This window comes from Diadema setosum, chromosome 22 (genome assembly GCF_964275005.1).
Source record: "Diadema setosum chromosome 22, eeDiaSeto1, whole genome shotgun sequence".
Classification (NCBI taxonomy): Eukaryota; Metazoa; Echinodermata; class Echinoidea; order Diadematoida; family Diadematidae; genus Diadema; species Diadema setosum.
Window position 1 is genome coordinate 23915039 of NC_092706.1, and position 18457 is coordinate 23933495.

At 40.6% G+C, this 18457-nt stretch overlaps 1 protein-coding gene across 1 annotated transcript in view; it reads left to right on the forward strand.

Annotated features, from left to right (window-relative positions):
- LOC140245385 (TGF-beta receptor type-1-like) overlaps window positions 1-18457 on the forward strand; it is a 54695-nt gene that overhangs the window by 34442 nt on the left and 1796 nt on the right. The window contains exons 3-8 of the mRNA XM_072324961.1: window positions 5419-5580; window positions 13773-14006; window positions 15677-15907; window positions 16604-16771; window positions 17244-17390; window positions 18193-18327. Of these exons, the coding sequence (XP_072181062.1) occupies window positions 5419-5580; window positions 13773-14006; window positions 15677-15907; window positions 16604-16771; window positions 17244-17390; window positions 18193-18327 (1077 nt within the window). The remainder of the gene's footprint in view (window positions 1-5418; window positions 5581-13772; window positions 14007-15676; window positions 15908-16603; window positions 16772-17243; window positions 17391-18192; window positions 18328-18457) is intronic.

The window sequence follows — 18457 nt, forward strand, 5'->3', positions numbered from 1 at the left end:
GTGTGAACGTTGCCCAGAAGCCTTGCTCTTTCATCCCCATTAGGAACATGTTTATGTACACTGTCAATTCCATTTTAATGCAGTCATTCTCCTCAGGGGGTGAACATCTGGCAAGACCATGACTTGTTGGAACTTATTAAATCTAGACCTTGCGTAGGACCCCCCCCCCCCCCAAAAAAAAAAAAAAAAAAAAAAAAACAACAACAACAAAAAAAAAAGAAGAAGAAGAAAAAGAAGAAGAAGAAAACAACAAAAATCACTTCTTATAGCACAATTAGGTGTCTATTGGTAGTTGAAGAAGGTGTGTAGGAAATAATTATCGAACTTTACTTTGTGATTTTTGAGAAGTTGTCTCGACGTCTTGCCCTGAACATAGGACAGTTTCAGCGAGTGTGGACTGGGCCTTTGGGAAGAAGAAGAAGAAGTCTCGTGTGAATGTTACATCTGTGCACATTTTGAGAAAATCATGTGGTGTGAACAATCTCGGGTCGGCTTGGCTTGTGGCTGCTAATTGCCTGTCGTCTCTTGTAAGTGAACTTGGGAGTCAGGCGCAGGCCATTTGGAAAGGGTGGGGTCCAAGTGCAGCTAGCCAAGGAAAGACAAACTCCCTGTTCAAATGCAAGCCAGTTAATACGAAAACTCGATAAAGAAACGACGTATAAAGAATCATTGTATGGCGGACAGACTGTTCAGATGCTAATTTCGACTGTTCTGGAAAGCGGCATATAGATGTGCAGTTTTCCGCTGCACATGCTGTTACGGACGTGGGTGACAGCTGTGGGGTCACCTTTCGTGCGCGTTCCCATAAAGCCCCGCCCAGTTATACCGTTCTATGGTCGCCATACGTTCAGACGCACTGTGGACACGATGGAATGCTGATTCGTTATGGAGTCCTAGTTCATAACGATGCTCTGACCATCGTTTCTTTGCCCGTCGTTTCATTATATGTTGTTTCGTTAGTCAGCGTTCAGATGGATAAATCCATCGTATAGATTTGGTATAGCTATACCATTCTAGTATAATCTTTTTGTGTCTGAACACCCTGTACAATATGTCGTAGATTGTTATTGAGTGGTCACCATAGATGCCAAGTTCAAAAAATTTTTATGAGTGAGATTTTCATGACTCAGCATCTCGGCTCGCGCGCATGTGCGTGAGCAAGGGGAGTGAAGCGATTGAGCGAGGGGAGGGTGTGGGAGGGGGGTGTCCACCCTCCCACGGTAGGGAGCTTTTTCAATTCTGAGCTCTTAATGGTGCAAGCTGGTACATACTTAAGTGACTATTTTTTACTTATTTTGAAAGACAAAAGGGAAATAATATGCCTTCAATTGCAACTCTCACTTTAATCCTTTAAGCTATGCTCCCAATGCGTGAGAAAAATGGGTGTCATGCGTGAGATCGTGAGACAGACCGTAAATGCTTGAGTCTCACTCACAATGCTTGAGACTTGGTAGCTCTGGGTCACTGATTGATGATCTCAGATGATGGATGTTTTGCTGCTCACAAGGAGAAAAAACAATCCAACAGAAGAAATTTTATGTTCATACTCGCACATAGGAAGCTTTGTGGTTTTGTTGGAAATTGTGATCATTTCTCAAAGTGAGAGAGAGAGAGAAAAAAAAACAACAACCACAGAAACCTTAATCTTCTAGATGTATATTGTTAATTTTAGAGTCATTAATAAACACACAAATGAGCAATCAAGGGGATTTTTGAAATTCTGCAATTTAGAGAAACCATTTACAAACAGCAAGGGAATCAATGAAAGATACTTTCTTTTTTTTGTTGCTTTGTTTTGTTTGTGTTTGTGTGTGTGTGTGTGTGTGTGTGTGTGTGTTTAAACTGCAACGTACAGGTATGAAAACCAAGAATGAATAGTGAAAATTATGATAAAAAGATACAGAACCTAACCAGAGAAATATGATTTTTAAGTTTTAGGAGTTAATGGATCATTGAGTGTCAGCTCTCTTCTTCAAACCCTGCACCTTCTCACATCTCTGGTGATAGATGTGTATTTCATTCATTTTGTGTGTGTGATTTTTTTTTAAGTCATTAAAAATACTTATCTAATGCTTATGTGAGGTAAACAAACAAATCCAAATATTGTAGAATGGCTTGTATGTAGCAAAAAGTAAAAAAACAAACAAACTTGGTTATTTGATTCTATGCTTGCTGAGTGTGATGTGAGCGTGTGGAATAGAGGGGAATGGAGTGGGGGATGGCAAGAGGTTGAAGGATGTTGATCAGAATATGCTGCTGCCATGGTGTTTGGAGAGCAATAGCGCCCTCAGTGGCAGACTGCAGGTCAGCTTTGCGCAAGGTCAGCTCTAAACCAGACATGATGAATGTCCCGTCACAGACCGGTAGCACAGACCCGCCCGGTCCCTCGGAAAACATATAATGCAACACCACCGTACCGAAATGTCTTGAAATTATCGCAGGAAATTGCCGTCTGAAAGCCAGACACTCTGTTCCTCTGTCAATTTAAGATTAAAGGGACTGGTCTCCCCTCACTACAATAGGTTTATTCTCTCTCTTTTTCGTCTTGTTTATGTAGACTTATGCTTTTTTTTTTGGGGGGGGGGATGTAGATACACTTGGAAATGATGTTGGAGCATTTGAGTATCTCGCAGAGTAATTGTTGATTTGAATTTTACATCTTTTTTTTTTGCAGCCTTATTTTCTGATCATGTTGTTGCATCATATGGGAGATAATACACACTTTGTATGCATGGACTGGAATGGCGTTTATAGAAATGAGTCGGCGCAGAGTAACAGTTTTCACAGAATAATGAATCAGATCAACTCAAAACACAAAGCATTTCTGCCAAGAGCATGGTGCTGTTCCAGAAATACAATCAAAAGAAAAAAAAAAAGAGAATTGTTCTTTGAATGTGTGTCGATCACTATTCTGTGATTGATCACAAGTTATATGACTAATGGTGGAGAAAGACTGGATAATAACCGGTTTGTCTGTATTCTTCGATAGTACACGGTATTATACTGAATAAAATGTGTTGTTAACAGTGCCTTGACTTTTAAGAATTATTAACAAGAGAAAATGTATGGTTTCAAATGTAGGGTTCAGTTCAGACCGAAGATACATGTGATGCTAGATTGATAAATTGCCATGTTTTGTGATAGATTCTATCCCATAACCTCCCCTCTCAGAAATACACCAAAACTAATTAAAAAAAAAAACCAAAAAACATTGTAAACAAATCCTCAACCCTGATAGAAAAAGGCAACATTACCAAAAAAAAAAAAAAAAAAAAAAAAAAAAAAAGAGAAGAGAGGAAAAAATGGAGGACAATTTTATTAGCATTATCATTAAACTTTTCTGTCTAAACTGAGGGCAAAAGGAGAATGAATTTACCTCAATTTGATGAGTAGTCGCCATTTGAAATAGTCTTAAAGGGATCGATCAGCATCTGTGATCTCAATTTCCCCCCCCCCCCAGATTATGTAGCAAATTATATGTCACCGACATTGAAAGATTGCCCACTCCTGAGTCTAGCACTGATATTTTAGTGTCGGAGAACAAAAGAAAAACACAAAATCTTACATCTGTAGTACCATAATTGAAATAGAGCTGTGATTAATAAAATGCCCAAATATTGTTATGGTCATCTGCTGGGAAATCTTCTTGAACTGCTGTCATTTGACAGACACTGGGTCTGTACATAAATTTGATACAGCAGTGAATAGTAATCTGCTAGTCAGCAGCACTGCACTACACATTTTGTATGAAAATAGTGGTTCTAATTGATTTTTTACAAATATATTACAGTTCTGTCTCTAGGAATATGACAGCTCGTGTGAATATGATATTTTCTGATCAGTGATTTTTGATTATCGAAACCCCGACATTCAAGGATATTAGCACAATAGTCTTGTACTCAATTTCACTGTTTTACATGAACACCATAAAATACCTTCAGTCCCTCCTATACAAGTTGGTGTGATGTTTTTGCACAGCATACATGTACACAGTGTATGTGTTTGCATTACCAACAGTCCACTATTCTACACATCATCGTGTTTGCAAGTTCAAATTTGAAAGCAATGAAACACTGCTGATAATGAATTGGAGGGCATTATGTATTTGTTTTAATTATTTTGATATATATGTTTTATATCTTTTGTTGATTACTATGATATATATTTCATTGGGGGGGGGGGGTGAGGGGACAGAGGTATTGCAATTCCATGAATGCAAACAATTGCCATCTATATATTATTTATAGGCTTTTTTGTTTATTTTTTGTCACCCTGCATTTTACAGAGTCATGCCTTGTAATAATTTTGCAAGAAAAGTCTGGAGACAAATCTAATGACCCTTGACCTTGTGAGTCATACTTCCTGCTCACTTGTTTTGATAATTGTGTGGGCTGTCCATAGTATTTCATTTCCACCTCTCGTCTGGGGACACTGGTAGGTTTCCCTTTCCCACTTTTTGTGTTTGTTTTTCTGCCTGTGTGGATGATTCCAATATATGGGAAGAGTTTGTGGGGAAACTTTTGTGAAAGTTGATTTTGCTGTTTGCGGAGGAGGAAAGTCAGTGGAGTGGTGTACCATGTCATGTGACGTCTGCGTAAGAAATATTACTCTGTCAAGTGGCTTCACTTCCCAATGCTTCCACGTTCCTTGACTGACCTGTGTGCAGTTCTTGTGCACCCCCGCATTTCATGGATTACGTGCAGTTTGTAGCCGCCATAACGGACATGACTGTGGGGAATATTTCGTGATTGTTCGCTTACAGATTTTTCACGTCAGTTTTGTGAAACTCTCTGTCTCTCCGTTTCCCTTGCCAGCGGCTAAACTTTCGACGGGTGGGACTGTGTAGGATGGAATAGCGAGTATTACAGAACCATTTGAATATTGGAGATTTAACACGTACAGTACAAGCCTTTGTTGGGATATGTGCATATTGATTCACAGTATGGAGGATGTGGCAAGTGATTCTCTTTGAGTGCAAATTGTGCTTTTAATGGGAGTCCATTCATGTGCTATAGATGTACAAAGAACTGTGGATGTTTGATATATTATAAAGACAGCCAGAAGAAGGGGAATAGATATTCTTACGTCGCGTGGCTTGGCATGGAATATTTACTGTATGTGTGATTGCCAACCCTGAAATTCTGCCCCAGCAGTGCGTGTATGAAACTGCTGCACATGTGAACACACCGTGAAGAAGGCATCAGAATTGCTCTTTTTTATTTTCCTCGTAAAAGTAGACTTGCCAGTTTACGTCAACAAACTTTGATGTTAATTGTTTGATGTGAAAACCACCAGCGCCAGAACGAGCCAAGATGTGGAATCCTGCGAATATGTCCGCTGACGACCTGGTCCGTTACCACCGCGAGAAGACGTATAACGAATCTCTGCTTGCCTCCCCACCTCCTTTCGTCCCTCTAGATCAGTGCGTGCAGATGCCGATGCGTGGGGACTGCGGGTTGGTGGAGAAGCGCTTCTTCTACAACACGACCAGCAAGGTATGCCAGGAGTTCATCTACGGCGGGTGCGGAGGCAACGACAACCGTTTCCCGGACAACGAGTCCTGCATGAACGCCTGCAAAGGTACAATCAGAACACTCTCACGTCTTGACTCAATAGCATATCGTCTCCATCAGAACACCACACTAAAGAAAGACAAAATATAGAAAGGATTCCTTCTCTTTCCCCTGACACGAACACGATCAATAAACACACAAAAAGGATAAAACACTTCAAGATATTTATTTGCCCCTACTAATTACCTCCACCAAGGGAGGAGGTTACTTTTTCGAGACCGTTGGTTTGTTTGTTTGTTTGTCTGTCTTTGTACAAAATAACTCAAAAAGTTGAGGACAGATTTGGATAAAAACTTGTAGAAAAGGTTGAGAATGACACTAGGAACAGATGATTATTTAAATTTTGGTAGTGATCCGGACATTTTTACGGATTATATGAAGGATTTTCAATATTTTGGCAGGTCGGTCAATGAAATTGGGGAGTTCAAGCTGCACATTTTTTAGGTTTTCATACGCGCACTGAAGTGTGTGCTCTAGTTTCTGCTAGGGCGAGGCGTGCCACACAGCTGAAGGTTTATGCCGTAACAGAGCCTTCTATATTGGGATATCAGGCTATTTTTCAACATGCATACGTATGGGTGAAAATCACAGATCTCAATCGAAGAGTGAGATCGTCAATGGAAAGTAGCTGCTTGGCGGAGGTCTGCGCTCTCAGAGCGCTTTTCTAGTTTTTTGATAAGGTAGTTATCACGTAACCACTGAAGACATGGTAGAAATGACTTGCATCGTTTTGGATGTGATAAAAATGGAAAGTATTCTCTGTGACTTTGGTAGTGCTTTCCCAAGAGCCCTAAACTAGCCAGCAGCATGTACTGTATTAAAAGCAAGATATTATATTTGCAGCATGAGATTTTTGCGAATTGTAGCTGACGACCATACATGATATTTTTTTTGCAGCCTGAAATTTTTGCAAATTACCACTGGCATTTATTTCATGTAGTGTATAGACAAGAACTTTTGTGTGCAGTATAATTTATTGACCCTTGGCTCTCGTGAAATTTGCAAAATTAAGATGCACACGGATATTTCGTGTTTTACAGTTGTCTGTGTGGTCACAAGAAAGGGTGAACTGTTATAGTTTTTCGTGAGACTATCGAGACATGTGCCATAGACTGTACTTACATAGTGTGGCCTGTCTTGCTTTTGTTATCACTAGGACCACTCGTTCTGCCAGTGGGGAAAAACATACTGACATGAGAAAGATATAAACTTTAAATACCCAAAACATTTCCAGAAAAGAAGAAATAAAAACACAAACTTTTTCTTTACATTTTGTAATCAGAATGCTGACTGAAAAAAATGGTCATATTTGTCAACGTATTTGATCACATCTCCTAGTTTATCAACAAAAACTTGAAAATCATAACCAGAATTTCTTGGCTACCATGTACCTTGCCTTAGATATCATCTCACTAGAGTATATTTTTGCCCACAGAAGACAAATAGTTTCAAAGGATTGTTGAATTTCAAAGCGTGGCTAGGTTTGCATGTCATGGTCAAATGAAACCACAAAGAAATGAATTAGTAGGAAACAACAGAAATTCCACTCATTTTTACGTAGGAGGATATATCATTTTTTAAAGAATATATATGTTGGCAGGGAAAATATCTTGGGGTGCGTTTATCAACTCTTTTTCTCGGCAGAAACAGGTTTTCTAAACGGCTTTCAGGGAATTTTTACGAGATGATAAACGCAAAGCTTTTTTGAAAGCCTTTTTGGAAAGCCTTTTCGAAAGCCGCAAATTTGTGCTTTCCGAAACAGGTTTCCCTAAACAGGTTTCCAGAAACCTGTTTCTAGAAGCCTTTTGAAGCGAGATAAACGCAAAGCTGTTTTGAAACGGCTTTGTACTGCAGTTACGAACCATGCACGCCTCAATATGACCTCTTCTCCTCGGGTCGAATTGCGCAGTGCCGCTGTGCAGTGACAGGCCAGTTATCGTGTTCGCGAAGAGTTGATAAACGCAACTATTTTCGAAGCCATTTCTAAAGGGCTTTGGAAACGGCTTTTGAAAGCCGTTTAAACAGGGGAAAGGTGATAAACGCAGCCTTGGACTCTCTGTGTGGAATTCTTCATCCAAATATTAAAAGTTAGAGAGAAAAAGAAGATATGTATGTGTTAATGGAAGTGTACAAGTATTTATACATATGTACTGTAGCTTAAAACTTTGCCATAATCTGGTGTGGTGACCATATGACCAGAGCATTCTATGTTATACCATTGAAATCTACATTGTATCTTATAATTGTAGACATTGTAGGAAATTGGATAGTGAGCCAAGGACATTTATGATTAGGCAGATCCTCAATATGGTCTTGTCCTACATATGAAGCCATTTAAATTGATGGGGGGGGGGGGGTGGGAAGAGGGGGAGACCTCTTAACAAGTTGTTTGTTTGACATCAGAATTAGGCCAACTAGTGCGTCTGAGGGTAGAATGGTGTAAAATCAAGTGTTTGACCACTTCTGTTTCCCCCCCCCCCCCCCCACCCTCCTCTGCGTTCTATCCGTTGCGTCTGTGCCATGTCCTGTTTATCCTGTTGGCACGTTGCACAATTGAGCTCATCCTTCCAGGATATGCCTTTACCCTTGGTATCAAGCAGCATACACTAAATCATCTGGAAGGGATAGTCTTGGTAACAGGTAAAAGATTGAAGCAACCCCCCCCCCCCCAAAAAAAAAAAAAGAAAAAAGAAAGAAAAAAGAAAGAAAAAAAAAGAGCTGTAAACACAGGCACACACATACACATAAAGAAAAGAAAAACAAAAACACAGGAAGTACTGCAAAAGCAAAACTGTTGCGAGAGTCTATTCAAGCAGATGAAGTCTTGTGATAGACCTTGTCCGACAGACAGAATAGTAGAGAAACACTCTTTCAATTGTGTAGCTTTTTCAGTTGTAAGGACAGCAATATGACTATCATGTTTCTGACAGGTTTAGTGGAAATAAAGCTTGAAGTAAAGGGGCATTGTCCATGTTGTCGAAACAACCTGTAAAAGGCCAGATGATTTTGCTGCGCGATACACATTTTCCATGGACACCAGCCTGAGTATAATCGCTACTTGCTTCGCGGGGACGAGGGGACAAGTCCCAGCGAGCGTTCACATTATGGTTTTGAGGCCCCGCATCACGGGGCCAATGTGAACACGGGGACAGTAACCCTAACTCCAAAGGGGGGGGGGGGGGGGTAATTGTCCTCATATGCCCTCATTTAGCAGTATCCAATTCAATTATATATAATTTACAGACTTGTCCCCCTCTTGGGGGGGGGGGGGGGACAAATGAAAAGCCATCACAAACACAATGAGTAGAATTTTCTTCTGACTCATGTTTGTACTGTGGTTACATCTTCCAAGAACTTAAAATTGTTGTTTAAAAAGTATTTTAGTAATGTATAATGTGCATACCAAAAATGCAAAGGAATAGAAGTGATGAATAATGGCTCCTTTTATGGTGGAATGCCATGTTTTCAAAAATTGGGAGGATGAGGAGGATCCTGAATGAGGGGTAAAGGTTCAACGACCCAGACGATATGCTTCGAACCCGGATGTCCCCAGATCATTTCCATAGCAACCAAAGTTACTATAAACATAAGCACTGAGGGCTCCTGACCCTACTCCTCAGCAGGATCTTGCTTTTCTAGCGTTAAACATGTTTGGTTCCCACAATCAACAGAACTTGCATTTCACTGCTCTTTCCCCTTCCCCTTACAAGTTCATATTTGATTTCTCCTGTGTCTCTTTCAAGATAACACCATCAGTAGGGTTCTGAAGTGATGTCTTGTTTTAAGTGAACAAATTATTAATGCCTTCAACATGCAGTTATATCCAGCCTATTTTTCCTCCTCCTTTACCCTCATTATCACTGCGACTGTCTGTCATTTTTGTTTGTTTGTTTGCATGTTTGTGTTTCCTTCCATGATTTGATACACAGCACACCGTGGTAAACAAAATGCACAATATTTTTACCTACAAATGTATGTCAGCTTCAATTCAAAAGACTGGGTTAAGCTGTATACCTGTCAACTTAATATTACGTCTAGGTGCATTTGTATCAGGCTTATTTCAGGGTGACCCCAGTAGCTTGATATAGTTATAAAGAGAGTCTGTGATTTCATATTATTAATATCATTAAAAAAACAACAACAAACAAAACAGGCACCCCCCCCTCCAAAAAAAAATGTATCTAAAATGCACCTCGATACTACTTGCACACAGAGAAGGAAAAAAAAAATGGCACGAGAGCAGATTATGTTGGTTTCATCATGCTCTATTAACATTTCTTAAATTCACGTTCCATTATCATTGTCTGGCAGGAAAGAAAAGAAAAGAAAAGAAAAAAGAAAAAAGAAATATTTTATGTGTGCCCCAAATAGCAAGTAGCTGATAATTAAAAGCACATTATTTTTCCATTGAGCAAATAGGTGATATTGGGAATGAACCTGCACTGGTTGTTGAGCCGTACTTTGCTCTAAGAGAAAGGGATATTTGATCCTGCACATCTATCACTGTAAAAGCTGTTATTTTCGTGAGGGTTTAATTGGAGCGAATTTTACAAATTATGGCTGCGCCACAAATTTCACAACAAGCAAAAATATTGTGAACGGACAGGCATTATGCAGCTGTCATTTGTATGACGCACCTCTTGACCCCCGGGAAATGTGCGTCATGGTCGCGTCAAGTACCACCAATTTGATGACGCGTGGTGCCGTCACGGGAGCAAAATGTCCGTCACAATACTGACCCATTATGTGCGTCATAGTCGGTCATTTAACCAGAGTGTGTCAAAAGGTTCGTTAATGGGACCGTCATGTAATTTTGCGAGGCTTCTTGCATGGGGCATGGTATCCCTCCGTAAACCAAACTCGCGATCGCGAGTCGGCCGAATTTACCGGCTCCTGGAAACGCGAAAATGACACAATTTTCAATCAGTTTTATTATAACATACTGATACTCACTTCATTCTCGTATGTCTTCTTTTTCTATCTGATGTCAGACTAAAGGTCTTTTCAGAAAGTTTGAGTACAAATTTGCTCCAAAACCACACTACCAAACACGATTTGTGATTAAAATCATCACATACAGCCCGCGGCATCGCGAAGCTCGCTATCCTTCAATCGCATTCACTGTGGTGTAGCATCGACCGTCGACCGTGGAACCTGCAGCAAAACCATGTGCGTGATGTCGACCATGTGGTACATGTATACATACAGTACACGCGTACATACGTATACAGAAGGCGAGGCATGGCAGAGGCCAGGCCCCAAAACACATACAAACGATTATGGAACTAACATTACTGAGAGTCTATTAAAACCTGCATTAACTTAAAATAGTAAATTCTATTTAAACACTAGCCATATAAACCATGTACCTAACTTGGGTTTAATAAGGTTCGTGTTTAAATAGGCATGGGCTTCAATCAAGCTGTTTTCGAATCGGGGAAGGGGAGGCGGGAGGTTACGGCAAAAATGACTGTGGCCAGGCCGTAGTTTCGCGAAACTAGATAGTTTGCCATAGCAACGTGTATATCAAAACACGCGTTTCTATGGGATGTCCATGAACTAGGGAACGGTTTAGAGAAATTCGAAGTCATTCGAGGTTGAAGTGGTTTTTTCCAACGCATTTTTTTTTGTTGTTGTTGTTCATATCTAAAAAATTCGATTTCTTAATTTTTTTCAACTGGTATTTGGGAGTCTTGTAATATATTTAAAATGTTGATAGAAATTTCTGAATATATTCAGAAAGTACGCCTAGGCGCCTACTGTTTGGATAAACAGTAAACATGCAGTCTACGTTCCATTCCGAAGAAATCATTACGTCTTTCACGAGGAAAAACATACAAAACAAACAAAAAACACCTACGAACGAATGTTGATAGCCAAAACTTTGATAAGTAATAAGCAGTTATCATGAGCGTGAACTGAAATTAATTGTCATGATTTTGTTGTCTAACCAGGTGATGACTGCATCTCATTGAACCTACTCGTAGTGAATTTCTCTGGGCATACGAGACCTTTTAAGTATTTCTGGCTCAGTTGCATTTTTAATTGACTGATTAATCGATCTTTTTTTTTATTGTTCAGGGAACATAAGATATTCGATCAAGTACATTATATTCGACTGTTTGATGTTTCCTACTATGCGCCAAAAGAAAGGCTATAGAATCACGATATCTTTGCAATGATTCCTTTAATTCAACTAATGAGCTGGTTCTTCGATCGATATTTCCATGATATTTACACGCTGTTTATTCCAGTGCGCGCATTCTTCCGTCTGGCACGCACCTGGGTGTGGCACCTGCTTTTGTGGAAATTTCCACAAGGGGAGAGGGGTGGGGTGTCAAGTTTCTTCGAGCCGAAGAGACTGCATGTAAAACAATCTCTTCGCTCTAATTTATTGTCATTCGTGCTTTCCCCTTATTCTTCGCTGATATTGAACATTTAGATTTAACTTTACGAAGGTTGGTAGCACGTGGTTCTATTTTGTTGTGAGGTGTATGTAATTTCTTTTTTTTTTTATCATTCTTGGAAAGGAAAAGAAGAGTAAGGGGGAAAGAAGAATGAGGGAAAGTAAAATGGAACGAACGGCACGTACGCTCAGCATTCACATCATCACCATCAGACATCACTCAGACCATTTCAGCCTTTTCCTATCAACATTAAGAAAAATAAATAACAAATACAAAGTATCAACACCTCCCAACAACACAAATATTTAGAAAAGACAACACACGGCACACTACAGCGGCTGGTATCAAACTTCGTCGCTTCGATTCGAAAAAGTATTGCAGCAAAGCAGAGAAATCGCCGTTACGAAAATAGCAGTGCGAGACACTTGAAAGAATTACGTCAAATACTTCAAAGTATAAAGGGAACGGATAAAGTGATATAAAATGGAAGAAATTGTACCAAACGATGTGTGAGAAACGACAGTGGAGAACAGTAAGTTTAGTAGTAGGCTTAGGCCCTAGCAACAGTTTACAGCACCGAAAGCTACGCGAAAATAAGGTGAAAATAAATACACATTGGAAACTCGGTATTGCGACAAGATCCTTTGGATCAAGTCAATAAACGATACAAAACAAAGGAAATCAATTCATTTTGACCGGAAAATAGTTTGTTATAAGTATTCTGTTGTATGAGATCTCCTTTGATAGGCCGAGAAATACATCGAGCTTCCACGATACTCGGGAAAGACAGTTCGAACGCTTTTCACCTGCACATACTGCAGTGCACATCAATACACGAACAGAAACTCACCTCTTCCTTGCAGAAAAATGATGCAATAACGTTACAAAAAACACACGCAACACTCTAAAAATCATTTCATACTTCGGAGGCAAGGGACAAGCGGATGAAGAAGAAGAGAAAAAGAAGCAGACATTGCACAACGGAACGCTTCTACCCCGATTCGAATCGAAACAGGGTACTGGAGTGTAGTGGAAGCTGGCTACAGTGTGCAGCTAAGCTACTATACTAACGCTCCCCAGCCGCCCACAACATGGGGATACAGTACCACGGCGATCGAAGTAAACATCCAGGGTCCGTAGGCGACAGGGATTCACGCGGGCGAAGTTCCGTTCGGTGTACACAGTTTGCAGGCAGCGAATTGCGTGAGCGCACACAGAGCTCTGCAGCATTCCAGTCTGGCACGTACTGCGAATAACATGTGCGTCAAGGGTCAGTCATTTTCACGAAGAGGTGCGTCACCATTTTGACTGGTTAATGCGTCAATGTCTCATAGAGGTGGGTCACTTTTTGTGACGGAGGGTACGTCATGGTACCTAAAAGGTATGACGCACATTGGTACTTTGACGCACCTATCCCGGGGGTCAAGAGGTGCGTCATACAAATGACAGCTGCATTAGTGCATGTTGTGTCCATAGCTGTGGTATCAAATTACAAAAACAACATCGCACCATTCCAATGTCCGCGACCTCTTCATTTGCAAAAATTGTCTGCGAAAATATCGTCCTTCACATTTCTTGTCAATGGAGATTGTAATTATAAAGTTTTCTGATTTATTGTTTGCGTGGAAGATAACTCTAAACATTCAAACAGAAATGCAAAACAATCTTGTCATTTGAAATCCATTGGGGTGTAGCTCGTAGCTCATTGTAGTGCATTGTACTTTTCTACTTTTCCTCTTCACTAGCGACTGACATTGGTTTGCACATGTTTCACTCTCGTTCTTGTTGCTAGGATACCTGGACGCGGGCAGCACAGGGTTCAGCATCACAGCCGTGGCTGCTGCCGTGGCCGGCCCCATCTGCTTCATCTGCATCTCCATAACGCTCTGCCTCTTCCTCCGGAAGCACCCCAGTTGCCGTGACGACGGGGACCGACTGCCCATGAGTAAGGGCTCCAAGGACAAGCTTATCATCTCGCCCCGCCTCGACGACCTGGTGGACCCAACGACGTCAGGCTCCGGCTCTGGTGAGTAGTCCTGTTTACGTATGCACCGTAAGTTAACGATTTTCGTAAATCAATTTTTGCACTGCGATGGGGAAACCATTCAGTCATATTTATCACGGACACAACATTTTTATAACTCTAGTGATACGCATCGCGCACTACCTTTTGAGATCTGCTTCACACATTACCATTCACGGCCACAGGAACCCTACTGAATAATCATATTAGCAGGTTCCGGTTGACCAAGGGAATTGTGTGCTGCCCATCCTCCGTCTCGACATTGCCCAGCCTGTTTGCATGCATCACTGACCTCAAGTGGAGGTCAGTGGCATATGCATGCATTCACCGTTTATAAATCGGGTTAGGGTAGACTGACACGCAGATTGGTAAGTTCTTTGCTCCCCAATTTGGATAGCAAAAATTGGAAATTCCTAGGGCTAACATAAGGATGCGAATCAGATCTCAAAGGGCCCTCGTGTCGTTGCACTCAGCTGGGCTCGCTTTGTTTGTCCCCATTTGCTCACCACCATACAGCGAGAGGGCCTTGGCAAAAGGCTAACGACAACGTAGGTGTGGCTTTCTGCTGCATACAGTACAAAAACAAGTCCTGGGATGAGAGCTATGTTGTGTTGTCTAGCAACACTGAGGAAATACCAAGGGAAGTGCTGTAGGAATACTTTCTGCCGGTTCTCATTATCACGCATGCCCATTTCTTTGCTCGATTTCTTTTTCGTTCAGAGGAGGGGAGGAGATTGAAGGGCATGCCATGCGTGTTCATCATGTACTTTGTGTGTTTTTTCAGGGTGTATTTATGTATCAACAGAATGCAGCATCCTCTATGGGGACGTGTGTCATCACGATGTAATCACACATTCTTTACAGTGGAATGCCTGTTCATTTATTAGCCCCGCGTGTGCTGCTTCTTGATTAAAGGGTCGTTCAAGGTCGCAGGGGTTACATTAGACATTTTTTCCTAGGAACCTGTGATGGTTGTGCAGATGTGACGACAGTTAAATCACGTTCCATGAAATTGCCTTGAGAGACCGTGACAAACCATGGTGTTCTGAAACAGACGAACAATGTAGAAAAACGTATGTTTTGATATTTGATAAGAGAAATTCTAGAGAAACATAACTAATGTTTGACATAGTTGCACTGTAGGATTAGGATAGTGCTTAAATGAGAAGAACATGGCAGAATTATAGTTTGGAAGTAGAGCAGGATATTGTTTAAAGCGGTGGGTTTCTACTAGTTCAGTTCAGTTGATATTTTGTGTGTTTTTATGCCCGTTGTAAACATAACCAAACAATCTGTGTACTGTTATATGAATCTCACCTCTGGTTATATGACCATCATATTCAAACCCATTCTGATACTTCATTCTCGATCATGATAACATCAGCAGTGTGTATGACGAAGTGAAAAATTGAGTATTTATACATTTATACATTTATATGTAAATTGTGTGGACTTTGTTTTTCAGAGATTGCAATTCCTCATGTTTTTGCTTGTTTTTGCTTTTGTTTTTGTTTTTATGCCTCCGCCAGGAAGTGTTGCCGGAAGCATTATTCAATTCTGTGGTAACTGCTTGTCAAAGAATAAATTTGCACAGCTGCCTATGACAGTTAGTGATAGGCATTTAACAGAAAAGTTTTAATGATGTATGATTTTTCTTTTCTGTCGTCATTCAGGTCTCCCATTGCTCGTCCAGCGCACCATAGCTCGGCAGATCTTAATCCAGGACTGCATCGGCAAGGGTCGCTACGGCGAGGTCTACAAGGGCAAGTGGCGCGGCGAGTCGGTCGCCGTGAAGATCTTCAGTTCGCGTGAGGAGCGTTCGTGGTTCCGGGAAGCGGAGATCTACCAGACGGTGATGCTGCGTCATGAAAACATCCTGGGTTTCATCGCGGCAGACAACAAAGGTGACTCTCCAAATTGTTTAATTTTTGTGTCAAGCTGTTTTTATTACAACTGATTGACAAATTGCCCTTTGTTAATGTAGATAGTCATCAATTATTAAGTGTTTTAGTAGCCATGGTAAAAAAAAAAAAAAAAAAAAAATATATATATATATATATATATATATATATATATATATATATATATATATATATATATATATATATAATGGGCATTCCTACTCAGATTGGACAAACCTCAGTATTTATATCCGAGCACTTTTCAAAGTCAAATATATTTGAGATAAGAACAAAAACAGAAATATTTTCTTTTGTTTTTGTTCTTTTTTTCACTTATGTGATGTGTAACATGATACAGCATTTTGCGTACATACATTGTATATGTGTAGAGTATACAAAAGTGTTATTGAATCTGTATCTGATGATATTTGCTTACATCAAATTTGCTGCTGTCCTGGCTAGATTGACTACATGCTTTTGATAGTCACAGCTTGTTTCCTCTGAGTGGTTGCTTTAGACTAGTCAGGCTGTCTGTGAAAATCTAAATTCTATGGAATCAATTCTCCCCATTTAAGCACTATGGTGATGAACCCTTCCCAGTCTTCATCTAAGCAGTACCTGTATATTAATTTTAATTTTATGTTGTGTCTCTTTTACACATTTCATTGTTTGTTTGTTCGTTTGTTGTTTTTCTACCAGATAATGGCACATGGACCCAGCTCATTCTCGTCAGTGAGTACCATGAGAACGGATCCCTCTTCGACTACCTGAACGCCCACTCCATCGATGTCCCGGCGATGCTGCGCATGGCCCTTTCCATAGCAACCGGCCTCGCCCATCTTCACATGGAGATCATGGGCATGCAAGGTAAGGAGGAGGCTCTCATTGGCTGTACGATATGTGACCCTGCATCACAAAACCAACAAAAACTTTCCAGACATGGATTTTTACTAAAGGACAGATTCTGAAAGAGCAGACTCTAAGCTTTAAAATGATGTTTAACTCGATTCAAATGGACTCTCGTAACCTATTTAAATATCGGAAACAAAGCCACACTCTGGAAAAATGTGAACTTGAGAAAAGAGGCTCTGAAGTACAGGGTCTAAGCATAAGCCATTATATGTACAGAATCTTCAGTTGCTAATGGGTTAATACAACAATTGTCTTGTAGTGTATGCACAAAGTTTACAATATGATTACACTCTACCACATGAATGCTACATTAGCGTAGCGTACAAGAGGATAATTCAAAGAGGTCTTAAAGGAACTGCATAGCAGTGAATAAATGAGGAATGGAAAGTGAGGTAAGAATTCCCGATGCCCCTTTTTCCATCTGCAGGCAAGCCGGCCATCGCCCACCGAGACATCAAGAGCAAGAACATCCTGGTCAAGCGCAACGGTCAGTGCGCCATTGCTGACCTCGGCCTGGCTGTGCGACATGACTCGGCCACTGACACTGTGGACATCTTCCCCAACAACCGTATAGGTGAGGCCACTGGAATATTCAAATGAATGGCACCCATGTCAGTTTGGTCATTTGTCAGATATGTAGTGCCCCCAATATTGTTTTCTGATGGTGCATTAGTTTGATTCGTCCCATTATCAGTGCTTGAAAAGACTGAGATAAATTATTAGTGATCATTTTTGTACACATCTTGGTAATCAGCTTCCATAAATACAAGAGAATTAAATATTTGTGTGTGGTTGTAGTTGTGTATTTTTTTTCCCTTTTTTTTTGTGGTGATTTTGCTGACAGTGAGCCCCAAACTAGAATATTATTAACTCACATTCATACCACAGATGAAATTTCTTTATCTTGTGAAAGAACTGTGAGCTTGTGGAGTTTATGACAAGGCTTGAGTGTAGGTCCATGAAGAGCTCTTTTGGGTTGAATGTGGACTTTTTGACCCTTCATGTCAAAAAGAAGTAAGGAGTGCAAATTCCAAACATATGGCAATTTCACAACTTTGATTTGGTATGTTGAAATATCCATGGAATGTAATGCCAGATAATCTACTGAGATTCCGTGGGTCATAACTTCCTCAAGAATGTAGAAATTTTTGTCTAGTCTCTTGTTGTTGTTGTTGTTGTTTTGTTTTTTTGTGCTCTCACTTGGATGTTGAACTTTCATCATATCGGAGAGATATTCTCCCTAATCCAGCTTAATGAGTGAAGAGCCCTGACCCTTTCCAAACCTTGGACTTCACATTAATATCTACATCCACATCATATATGTCGTCTTCTCCTTCTCCCCCCTTCCGTGTACATCTGCCACGTGTGTGTTCCAGGAACCAAGCGCTACATGGCTCCAGAGGTGCTGGACGAGACGATAAACATGAACCACTTTGACTCCTTCAAGCGGGCCGACGTCTACTCCTTTGGACTGGTCCTCTGGGAGATCGCAAGACGATGCTCCATCTTTGGTAAGATGGGGCAAGGAGCTTCTGCTAAATGATACCTCTTTCTGATTTTTTTTTTTTTTTTTTGGGGGGGGGGGGCTGGAGAATGAGGGTGTAAGATTATCCCTCAGCAAGCTAACAGGATAGGAAACAT